Source organism: Hemitrygon akajei, chromosome 10 (assembly GCF_048418815.1).
Source record: "Hemitrygon akajei chromosome 10, sHemAka1.3, whole genome shotgun sequence".
Lineage (NCBI taxonomy): Eukaryota > Metazoa > Chordata > Chondrichthyes > Myliobatiformes > Dasyatidae > Hemitrygon > Hemitrygon akajei.
Genome location: NC_133133.1, coordinates 33,802,245 through 33,814,751, shown reverse-complemented (window position 1 = coordinate 33,814,751; position 12,507 = coordinate 33,802,245). Strand labels below are relative to the sequence as shown.

General features: G+C 37.4%; 1 protein-coding gene across 2 annotated transcripts in view; it reads left to right on the top strand.

Moving 5' to 3' along the window:
- thoc2 (THO complex 2) overlaps positions 1-12,507 on the top strand; it is a 139,877-nt gene that overhangs the window by 86,956 nt on the left and 40,414 nt on the right. For both annotated transcript variants that reach the window (XM_073058018.1, XM_073058019.1), the window contains 7 exons: positions 1,352-1,516; positions 3,887-4,162; positions 4,752-4,893; positions 6,284-6,441; positions 6,529-6,657; positions 6,801-6,932; positions 8,390-8,574. In XM_073058018.1, coding sequence (XP_072914119.1) covers positions 1,352-1,516; positions 3,887-4,162; positions 4,752-4,893; positions 6,284-6,441; positions 6,529-6,657; positions 6,801-6,932; positions 8,390-8,574 — 1,187 coding nt within the window. The remainder of the gene's footprint in view (positions 1-1,351; positions 1,517-3,886; positions 4,163-4,751; positions 4,894-6,283; positions 6,442-6,528; positions 6,658-6,800; positions 6,933-8,389; positions 8,575-12,507) is intronic.

Below are 12,507 nucleotides of genomic sequence, written 5' to 3'. Positions count from 1 at the left end.
AAGATTGCAAAAAGTACAGAGAAAATTTACAAGAATGTTGCTGGGACTTGAATTTATATACGAGGAGTAAAAATCTTTACGTTACGTCTCTATCTAAATGTGCAATGTTGAATTTATAGTATGTACAACATAGAAAGACAGTTGTGTTAGCATGAGTTAAGCACTCTGATGGCCTGGTGGAAGAAACTGTCCCGAAACTTGTTGGTCCTGGCTTTCATGCTACGGTACCATTTTCCAGATGGTAGCAGCTGGAACAGTTTGTTATTGGGGTTACTCGGGTCCCCAATGATCTTTTGGGCCCTTTTTACACACCTGTCTTTGTAAGTGTCTTGAATAGTGAGAAGTTCATATCTACAGATGTGCTGGGCTGTCCACACCACTCTACAGAGTCCTACGATTGAGGGAAGTACAGTTCCCATACCAGGTAGTGATACAGTCAGTCAGGATGCTCTCAATTGTGCCCCTGTAGAAAGTTCTTAGAAATTGGGGGCCCACACCAAACTTCTTCAATCGTCTGACGTGAAAGAGGCACTGTTGTGTCTTTTTCACCACACAGCCGGTATGTATAGACCACATGAGATCCTCGGTGATGTTAATGCTGAGGAGTTAAAGCTGTTGCCCTGTCAACCCCAGCCCATTGATGTCAATAGGGGTTAGCCTCTCTGCATTCCTCCTGCAGTGCACAACCAGCTCCTTTGTTTTTGCAACATTGAGGGAGAGGTGGTTTTCTTGACACCACTGTGTCAGGGCGATGACTTCTCCTCTGTAGGCTGCCCCATTATTATTTGAGATTAGGCCAGTTAGTATTGTGTTGTCAGCAAATTTAATTACAGATCGGAGCTGTGGGTGGTGACACAATCATGGGTATACAGAGAGTAAAGGAGGGGGCTCAGTTCTCAGTTAATAGGTCTTGGGAAAAGTAAAATAATCTATAATTTAAATTGCAGCTATTTTTCAGGTCATCATGCAAGCTTGTCGGAATTACAAAACAAATTCTATTAATCATTTTCTTTTGAGGTGATGACTGGAGCAAGTATGGGAGATTTTTTAAACTTTGAGTGTATGTTGCTTTGAACCTGCTCAGAGCATAGTTCCTTTTTGCATAGATTCATTATAATGCTGCAGCCTAATATTTGATCACAATTTTCATTCTACATGCATTTGTATTTAAGATTAATTTTTTTGGGACCCTGATAATTCATTTTTCCTAATGGTTTGTAAATTCAGAAAAAAGTGAGAGCATGTTAATCAGTGATAGATAATGATTTACCACAATCTTGTTGCTTTTGTCATGTTTTGCTTGGAATGCAATTTGAAGCCCAATCTAAATGTATCCTGTTTGTATTTACAGTGCCATGATACACTGGTGCAGTTTGGAGGATTTTTAGCTTCAAATCTAAGTACAGAAGATTACATCAAACGAGTGCCTTCAATTGATGTTCTTTGCAATCAGTTTCACACACCTCACGATGCTGCATTTTTCTTGTCACGTCCTATGTATGCACACCACATTTCAGTAAGTATTCAGTTTTACTTTGCAGCTATTTTAATTTTAAGTGCATAAATAAAATGCAGATTACATTTTTTCTCAGCCACTATTTTAATATTGACAATTTATTAGAATGTTTCACAGATAAGAGGATTTAAATACATAGACTTCCTCCATAAAATCAATTAAAAGTATAATTTCTACCTTGTCATGAACTCTACTATTGATAATAAACTTTAAATCGTCAAGTAGGTTTATAAGTCATGACCAGAGGAGGCCATTAGAGTGGAGAGCCCTTTTTATTCTTGCTGTGTATGGGAAATTGGGCTTGTTAATGAACCAAATTAATTTGTTACCCTGATGATAAAATGCCAAGCTTTGGTCTATAACACTTCATATCATATTTGAATTCCTCAGTACATGCAAATCCAAATGAGGAAAGTTGAAATTACCAAGACATCAGAGCTTTGCGCAGTTCTGAAATGTTAAGATAATCTGTTTTTATTTCATTTTCCTACTAAAGAAATAAAGCTTGTCGTGCTATCACATTTTACATTCTTCTGTTCTTCACCTCCTGTCTTTTGTCGCTGAATTCATCACTGCCCATGAGACCCATCTATTCCTGAAATATATTCGTACTAAACTGCTGTTTTCCCCAACTTTCATTTCTGGCTTTTTCTGTTAGCCTGCCTTAAAAAGTGTTTTATTTCTGTCCCTTGAATCAGGTGTCAACAAAAACTTGGAAACATACTTCATCAAAGTTATCCAAATATATGCTATCTTTCCTGAATATCTAGATAATTGCAATGTCCAGGTTGAAATATTGTATCTACTGACAGGGAACATGTCAATGTAAATCAGTATTTTGATGACTGTCTCACCAATTCCTCCTACTTTTTTTTCCCTTTATCTGAAAGTTTCTTGCACCATTGTATTGATTTTTTTCCCTTGGTTACTATTACATTAAAGTTGATCTGATGAAGATTTTTTTTTACCTTGGGAATGGTTGGAATCTGTATGCACTGCCTGAGTATGTGGTGGAGGCATGTATTCTCTCAGTATTTAGGTAGGTCAACGAGCACTATTTGAATGGCCAAGTGCTTTTAAATGGATTAAGAGTTGATTATGGGTAACTGTTGCTTAATATCGACCAGGTGGGCAGCAGGAACTTTTTTTTTTAATTAACAAATAAAATGCTGGAAGAATTCAGTGGAGGGAAATGGATGGTAACGAGCCTTCATCTGAAGGAACTTTCATCATCTAGTTTTTTGCTCTAGGTTCAAACATTTAGGTTTGAATCTCTGCTATTGTCATAATGTACAGCTCACTTTTTGAGATGGTGCATTATTTTGAAAGCCTGTTTTGTGAGTGGGAACTGGGACAGACCAGAGAACATTTAGCATTGGGACCAGTGAAATTAGGCTAAGCCAATTTAGTCAACCACTTTAAAAAAAAACTCATGAATTTAGCTTAGGATTCTTAGCTGAAGAGAAACTAAAAATTTGCTAAAAAATAGTTCATGTTTCAAGAAGACTTTTCCATGTTTTACCTTTATGTTAATGAATAAAACGAGAGAAATTGGAAAGAAACAGTGAGAAAAATATTGCGTAAAATTAAGTTACTAGCATATTGAATGTTTTACCACTGCTGTTAGAGTTATCTATGACACTTGAGGAATTCGGTGCATAAATTTACAGAGCGGCATTGACGTTTCCATTGAGGTATTGAGCTCTACAATGATGATTGTTGCTGTGACAAAATACCTGACATATCATGTTTTTCATTAGTTTCTGTCTGTACTTTAAGATTTTGGGCATTAAGTTGAATTTTATTTACAGTTTTTAGTTTACCAAAAGAATTTTTCTTATCTCTTTGTACAAAGGTTCAAGATCCAAAATTTGTTCTTTTTTATATAAACTGATCCTTAATGATTTGATTTTTGCTAACTGTGTATTTCCCTCTGCCTAGAGTAGCCTTTTACTCTCTTAGTTACCTTGCCCTTAAACAGTGGTGGAAATAGTTTTAAATAATTTTGAGTGGGTGGGGATTTCTGAGAGTTGGAGGGATCTGGATGTTCTCACAGATGATTCACGGAAGACTAATATATAGCAAACAATGAGGCTTTTTATTGGAATAGTTGTCACAGGGAGAGGGGATGCCTATGTGGTTATAATCATATCAGCTATGATATCCTTGACTTGAACAGGCTTGAGGACCAAGTTTCTTCATCCTGCTCCATATATCTATGTAATTGAACTTAATCGCATTAAATATATAAAGAAGCAAACATGAAATGTAATCTATATGGATAGTTGTATGCAAAAGAAACAAAACTTGTAGCTAATAATTTAATTTTATTAATATTTAAGTGTTACAGAATATATTTATTTTTTTCAGTCCAAATATGATGAATTGAAGAAAGCTGAAAAAGGGAACAAACAACAGCAAAAAGTTCATAAATACATCAATGCATGTGAATTGGTAATGGCACCTGTACATGATGCTGTGGTTTCACTTCACCCTGCCAAAGTGTGGGATGATATCAGTCCTCAGTTCTATGCCACATTTTGGTCTCTCTCTATGTACGACCTTGCAGTCCCTAGTACAAGTTATGACCGCGAAGTAAACAAATTGAAGATCCAAATGAAAGCTATTGATGACAATCAGGAAATGGTAAGGCTTCAGAAATTGAAACTTTTTTTGAAGTGAATCCTTGCATTTTCACACCCTTTCTCCTCCTCAGGATTTCGTTAATTGCCTGAAAGTATTGCTCTTGTGACATCATTCCCACGGCTTCCTTTGTACCAAAGATACACATTTAAGTGTAGTTGGATAAGGATGTGGATGGGAAGGGTATGGAAGACCATGGTCTAGGTGCGGGTCGATGGGACAAGGCAGCATAACAGTTTGGAATTCACTAAGTGGGCTGAACTTCTCTGTGCTATAGTGGTCTGATTCAATGGCTTTAACAAGTGATTGACTATTACTATTTTAATTGATTATTGAGATTTATGAATTTGCTGGACAGATCAGTGTTGACATGCACCACTTAATTTGTATTCTTAAAAAAGACATTCTAATTAAGCAACTTGATAAAATTTAATCTTGTATATAATGTGTTCAAATGAGTGTGAACAACTTGGCAGTTTGCCATCAATTTATACTTAGTTATTTTAAAAATGTTTTCAACTTCTATATTCTGCGTTCTGTGTTTTTATTGCATGACCATATTAACAGTTGTTAATATATTTTTCTTAACAAGCCCCTGAATAAAAAGAAAAAGGAAAAAGAACGTTGCACTGCATTACAGGATAAGCTTCAGGAAGAAGAAAAGAAACAAATGGAGCATGCTCATAGAGTTCTGCAGAGATTAAAACTGGAAAAAGATAATTGGTTACTTGCTAGTGAGTAATCGGAACCTAAATGCAGTTGAATTTATGCATTTCAAAATTATATATCTGTATGAGTTGATATTAACTCGTGATATACTGAACAAAGAACAACAGTGTTTTTAATATTGCGTATTTTTTCATTTTTTTATTATTATTTTTGACCAAATTTATGAATGTTGAGGATGGGAAGCATCACTACTAAGACCACACATTTCTGTTCATACTTGTATTCTTTGTGGTAAGTCTGCTGCTGTTCATGCCAATGACGTACAACTGTACTGCTAGATCCAGTTCCAACCAAATCAACAAGCTTGCGGATGACCCAACAATGGTTGGTTTCTTCGATATCAAGATGACGTACAGTGAGAAGGTGATATGCTTGTAGAATGGTACAAGTACAGCAACTTGAGTTGCAGTGTGATGATTGTGGTCTTCAGGAGGAAGGTGCAGACTGACCACATCTCACAGCGTGTAAATGGCTCCTCCATGGACAGAGTGAGGAGCACCAAGTGTTTGGGAATGCACGTAATGGATGATCTCACTGGTCCCTCAACTCCACCTCTTTAGTCAAGAAAGCACAGCAGCATCTCCACTTTTTGAGGAGATTGAGGCAAGCGAGGCTCCGCTCCTCCACCCTTTTTTAACCAATTTTTACAGGAGCACGATTGAGAGTGTACTGACCAACAGCATCACCATCTGGCACAGGATTTGCAAGGCATAGGACTGCTGAGAGGATCATTGGTGGTCTCTCTTCCACCCATTTGAGATATTTACCAATAGTGTTGCATAATCAGGACCCATAGCATTGTCAATGATCCCTCCCATCTGTCCAGCAATCTTTTTGATGCCCTGCATTATACAAGAGTTACTGTAGCATTAGGACAAGGACATTTAGGATGGGAATACAGCTCCTTCCACCAGGTTGGGAGACTACTGAACTCCCTACAAATGCAAAGCTCTCACCATGTCTGCAGCACCAGCAGCATTATGTTGTTCAGTTTTTAACCTCTTTCTAAATGCACCTCATTATTTGTGGCAATATTATTTTGTTTTGTGTGTATATAAGTTAAACATACTGTATTATGCACTTCATCTCATTTGGTAGTATACATGTATACTGTTGAAATGATGATAATGTGAACTTGAATTACTGAATACCAGTTTGGAGTGGGAATATTAGTTCTTTTTCCTCTTATTTCTAGTTTAGAGCAGTTAATGTGAGCAAAAAGTGGGCAATAATAATTCAATTTGATTTGATTGTGCCATTTGCAGGGTAAAATTAGGATACTGGTAACAATTTTAACAACTTTTTTTATTTTTTTGATATTGGTAGTAGTACTTAGCTGTCTTAATTTTATTTCTTAGAACATTTTTCTAATTACTTGTGTTTTAATTCCTTCAGAATCTACCAAAAATGAGACCATTACAAAGTTTCTCCAACTGTGCATCTTCCCAAGATGCATCTTCTCAGCTATTGATGCAGTTTACTGTGCTAAGTTTGTGGAATTAGTTCATCAGTTGAAGACGCCGAATTTTTCCACACTTCTGTGTTATGATCGGGTAAAACACTTCACATTCCTTTTCAAAAAAATATGTAAATAGTCTTTTGTCCATTTAGATTTTAATATTTGTTCACTTTATTTTAAGGTCTTCTCTGACATTATATACACTGTTGCAAGCTGCACAGAAAATGAGGCTAGTCGCTATGGCAGATTTCTTTGCAGCATGTTGGAGACGGTTACCAGGTGGCACAGTGACAGAACTATCTATGATAAGGTAACATTTTAATTATGTTTTGGATACAAGAAGCCATTGCAGTTTGGTTCTTGGTTTATTATGTCATTTTTTTCCCTTAGCACTCAAGGAAAGAGGCTCAGTCTAACCAGCTACATTGTTTTCTGTTTCTTTTGCTCCCTCAGGAGTGTGGCAATTATCCAGGGTTTCTCACAATTTTGCGAGCAAGTGGATTTGACGGAGGGAATAAAGCTGACCAGTTAGATTATGAAAATTTCAGACATGTTGTACATAAGTGGCATTACAAATTGACCAAAGTAAGCTTTGTCTTTGTCTTCTTTGTCTTTTCTTTTTAACTGGCAATAGTAATGAACTGTACTGTTGCAATAGGCTGTGGGAGTTGGGGATGTTCGAGATAAAAGAGAGGGACATCAACTGAAAAAGAGATCACACATGGCTTTGATGCAGCAGAAGCTGAAGTTTTTATGGCTATCAGTTTAGTCTTCAGTCCAAATTAAGTCTAGTTATGAACTCTTAATATTTTCTAAGGCAGTCTTGGGAAGCTAGTTGCATTATTATGTTAATCTGCCAACATATTAATAAATATTTGACCAAGTTTGTGTAGCAAAGAGTAGTCTGTGAGTGAAATTCTGTGCAGTTGTTTTGATGCTTCATGTAATGGTTAATCAACAGCCCAAATTCCTGGTTAAACCAGTTTTAACAATAACTTTTAAATTGACCAGCATATCAATGGTTTAATGTGATTACTGTTTTGCAAGGATGATATCAAGTGGACAGGTCAACCGAATTTGTGAAAAGACTGAGTTTCACCTTAACTCTTACTTATGAGGTTAAGTGCTTTGGTTGTTGCACTATATGTAGTTAATATTTTAGACATGCACAGACACCAACTCTGTTACTATGTGTCTGTTTCTTCAGGTGAGGTGATTTACAACTGAAAGTAAGTCATGGGGATGGCAGGTTATTACATGTATTATAAATATTTATAATTATATACAGAACCATCTTTTGTACATAGTGCTAGGGCTGGATTTCTGGTAGAACATTTATTGGATTTGAGGCTATGGGTTGTTTTGTTGCAAGCATGAGTGTCTTGCATTGTATTAATAAATTTCATGTGTGGTTAGTCTGTCTTGTGTGCTTGCTCTTTTTACCTGAATATGATGTGAAATATTTAGATATTTACTTCTTGTGAAATCTAAACAAAGATGGGCAGAATTGTGTCTTTTTGGCATGATGGCTACAATATGTAATGAAGGCACGCAGTACAGGGCCTACGTTTGTTTATTGATCTACAGTTGTATTTTCTTTCTGACTGTATTGTCCTGACTAAGTTCTTCATATACCAGAACTGGCATAATCTAAACCTGGAGTTCAAGTTCAATTTTACATAATGATAGAAACGATATTTGCAGTATTGTTTCTACTTAGAAAAGCAATTTAAATTGGCAATTCAGACAGGGAGTTTTGCTGCCTCATTACAGGTACTGTGTATGTAAACAATTACTGGATTTGGTTATTGATTGCAAAACTTTTGAGGTTAGGCTTACTTGTGCTTACCTCACTGGTTATTCCTTTTTTAAATCGCTGCAGCATTTTGGTTATTTTTGTCTGAGGATTCTCAGGGCATTCCAGTAGTTCGTCTAAAAAAACTTGCCGTATGGGTAGATATATCAAAATATTGCTAAATTTTGTATCTGAAGAATGTGAACCAGTTTTGATGTTCATGTTATTATTTTTCAATTTCTTTCAGGCATCTGTGCACTGCCTTGAAACTGGCGAATATGTGCATATTCGGAACATATTGATCGTATTGACAAAAGTCCTCCCTTGGTATCCCAAAGTATTGAATTTAGGTCAAGCATTGGAGCGAAGAGTGCATAAAATTTGCCAAGAAGAGAAAGAGAAGAGACCTGATCTCTATGCTCTGGCTATGGGGTAACAAAGTGAAGTCGAATGTGATTTAATGCAAAGTATTTTAGTGGAATATGTTTTTGAGGTTTAGTCTTGGTTTATTAGCCCCAGCCTCACTGGTTTTAATTTGGATTTATACTTTCAATAATGCTAGTATTAAATTAATGATGTTAGAAAATCTAGTGAAATGGCCCCAAAATTGTTGCCGAAACAGCTATGGTTAATAACACAAGAGATTCTGCAGATGCTGGAAATCTTGAGCAACACACACAAGATGCTGGTGGAACTCAGCAGTTCAGGAAGCATCAGTGGAAGGCATAACAGTGGGTATTTCAGGAAGAGACTCTTTCATCAGGCCAGAAAAGTCAACTGTTTGTTCCTCTTCATTGATGCTGCCTGACCTGCTGAGTTCCTCCAGCATTTTGTGTGTGTAAGAAAGGTTAATGGTATTCACCATTTTAAATGTCATAATGTGACCTTGCAGTAGAGTAGTTGCTGAATTAATGTGAACATTGAATATGTTGTAAATGCACTGCTCCTCTATTAGCTTTGTGATTTTTTTTATTTCATCCATCATTCAAATTTGTTTTATTAGAAGTTTGCAACTAATTTCACATTTAAATGTTGTAATCTGAACGTGACCAATGTGCCACTTAATACCAGTTGTTGGAAATATGATACCTTATTTCTTCAGGTTTTTATTATTGTCATTACTTTGTTTTAAGAAAAGTCGTTCTCTGACCCATTAGTCTTAATATCAACATTCTCTCAATTTTGTGTTCTATATCTCATTGGAGACAGAATTCATTTAGAGTAATCACCTCTTCTTTCTCTGGTTTTACATTATAAATTTGAGCAGTTCGTCCAGTTGGTTAAGGAAATATTTAGTTGTGAAAACACTAGAGGTTGCAGATGCTGAAATAAGCAGCAGAAAACAAACTGCTGGAGAAACTCAGTGTGTACAGTATCTGGACTCAAATGGATGGCTGATGTTTTGGATTTAGATGGCCCTGATAGAAGGTGCTGACCACCCCTTTGCCTTTAGATGCATCCTGACTTACTTAATTCCTCAACGTTTAGTTGTATTGTGATTAGTGCAATCCTCGATCACCTGTAGATGGTGCTGCTTTATTTTCCATCACCATTTTCAATCACTTGGAGCACAATTTATTAATCAATGCTAATTTCATTGGTTAATCTTATTGACCAGGTGCTATTTTCAAACTTCTCACTGAGTCTTTTAAAACTATATTTTCAAATGAAAAGCTTAATCTGCATTGTTTATTGAGAGGAAAAATGTGCATAGGTATGAAATTCCAACTAGCTTACAAATATTGACTCAGTGCACTTTACTTAATGATATGTACTTTTTAATGACCAAGAAACAAAACATTAAAAATGGAAATGAGGACTTGCTTAGTTATTGGTTCTCACAGGTTTTCAGTCAAGTGCAAATCGCACCACAGCAATTTGAGCCCAGGAAATCCAGTGCAGTACTGAACTAGCGTTGTTACATTTTTCGTGGTGTTTTTTAGACCTTAAACTGAGTTTACACTTGCACTCAGGTGTATGTACAAGATTTAATTGCACCATTTTGAAGACAAGCGGGAATAATCACTGGTAGTCTGGCTGGTATTTATCCCAAAACAATAATACTTAGAAACAAATTCTGTGGTTATTTTCACATTGCTGTTTGGGATTAGCAGTGCCCCAATTTTGCTGCAGGGATTTTCCTACATCTAAAATGGTGAATGTCCTGTTTTTTGAAAATAAAAGATTTTTGGCTGTGAGGCATTTGGGATACCCTGAAAGACTTAAAAGGCTTCTTGTAAATGTAAATTTAATTTTAATGGAATTATCGGTTTTGAATACACAATGAAATGTGGAATGTAGTTTTGAACTGAAAATTTATCAACATGAAATTGCTGCTTAACACAATGTTACAAAATTCAGTTGTATCCCATTTGGGAGAAGTATGTTTTTTTCCCAATCATTTTAATATTCTGGGGATACAAAAAAAATTAAATGGAATCTCTCGTCCATTAACCTAAGAAAAAACACACAAAGGATTAAATCTGGAATCCACTATTCCATGTTTTGACTTATCAGTGTAATGGGATAGGTGGTGAAATTATTTGCACGGACTCTGATCTTCTGCAGTCCAAATTGAAAAGAGCTGCTGAACTAGTGTCACTTGTCACTTTCCTGATTTAGCCTATCCTTTAGTATATGCAGTTTGAGTAGTGTGCCTTTTGGTTTTTCAAGTGAAGAAAATAACTTTAGTTGGTGACTAAGAGATAAGCACTTATCTATTCAGAGCTCCTGGTGCGGCCTTCTCTATATCGATGAGGCCCAACATAGATTTGGAGGCTGTTGCATTGAGCACGTCAAAAGGCAAGATTTCCAGGTGGCCACTCATTGCAATTCGATTTCCCTTTCCCATTCTGACATGTCTGTCTATGTCCTCAATTGCCACGATGAGGCCATACTCAGGTTGGAGGTGCAACAGCTCCTATTCACCCTGGGTAATCTTTAATCTGATGGTATATTGGTTTCTCTAACTTCTGGTACCATTAACCTCATACTTCCCTTTCCCCACACAGCTTGTTTCTACCTCATACCCAAGCTCCATGAACCCAACTGTCCGTGTAACCCCATAGTCTTTTACCTGCTCTTGCTCCATTGAACTCATGTCTGCCTATCTCACCTCCGTTCTATCCTCCTTGGTACAGTCCCTTCACACCTACATCCATGACACTTGACATGCTGTCAATCTCAACAACTTCCAATTCCCTAGCCTTGACTACTTTATATTCACTGTGGATGTCCAGTCCCAATACACTTTTATCCCCCATCAAGAAGGCATTAAATTTCTCTGCTTCTTCTCTACGAAAGACCCAAACAGTTCCCCTCCATCTGGCAGAACTGGTACTCATTTTCAACAATTTCTCTTTTGGTTCCTCCTACTTTCTCCAAACTCAAGGGGTAGCCATGGGCCTGAGTAATGCTTGCCTTTTCGTTGGCTACTCGGAGCAGTCCATGTTACAAGCCTTCCCTGGTAATGCTCCCTAACTCTTTCTGTGCTACTTTGATGACTGCATTGGTGCTACTTCATGCACTCATGTTGAGCTCATCCATTTCATCAACTTTCTCACCAACTTCACCCTGCCCTTAACTTCACTTAGTCCATTTCTGACAGTTCTCTCCCTTTCTCGATCAGTGTCTCTATCTCTGGAGATAAACTGTCTACCGATGCCTTTTATTAACCTGAATTGAGGTGACGAATGCAGTGAATGGGCTATAAAATTGCTATTCCCTTTTCTCAGTTACTTTGTCTCAATTGCATCTGTTCTCAGGATGTGGCTTTCCTTTCCAGGACATAGGAGATTTCCTCTTCCTTCAAAGAATGGGGTTTCCCTTCCTCCACCATTGATGCAGTCCTCATATGTATCTCTAACATTTCCCGGACATCTGTGCTCACCCCATCTTCTCAACACCTTGAGCTCTTTTTGTCCTTGCCTGCCACCCCATGAGCCTCTGCATCTAACTCATCATTCTCCACATCTTCCGCCAAGTTCAACAGTTTCCTACCGCCAAATGCATTTTACTTCCCCACCCCCACCCTCTTCTTTCTGCAGGGATTGTTCCTTCTATGATTCTGTTGCCCATTCATCCCTCCTCACTAATCTCCCTCTTGGCACATATCCTTGCGATCGACAGATATGCTACACACCTGCCCATTCACCGCCTTCCTCACCTCAATTCAGGGCCATAAGCAGCCCTTCCAGGTGAGGCAACACTTCACTTGCGAATCTGTTGGGGGTCATCTGTTGAATCCGATGCTCCCGATGCAGCCTCCTCTGCATTGGTGTAACCTGACATAAATAGGGTGACTGCTTTGTCAAACACCTCCACTCCATCTGCCAAAAGAAGAATTTCCCAGTGGGAAACCATTTT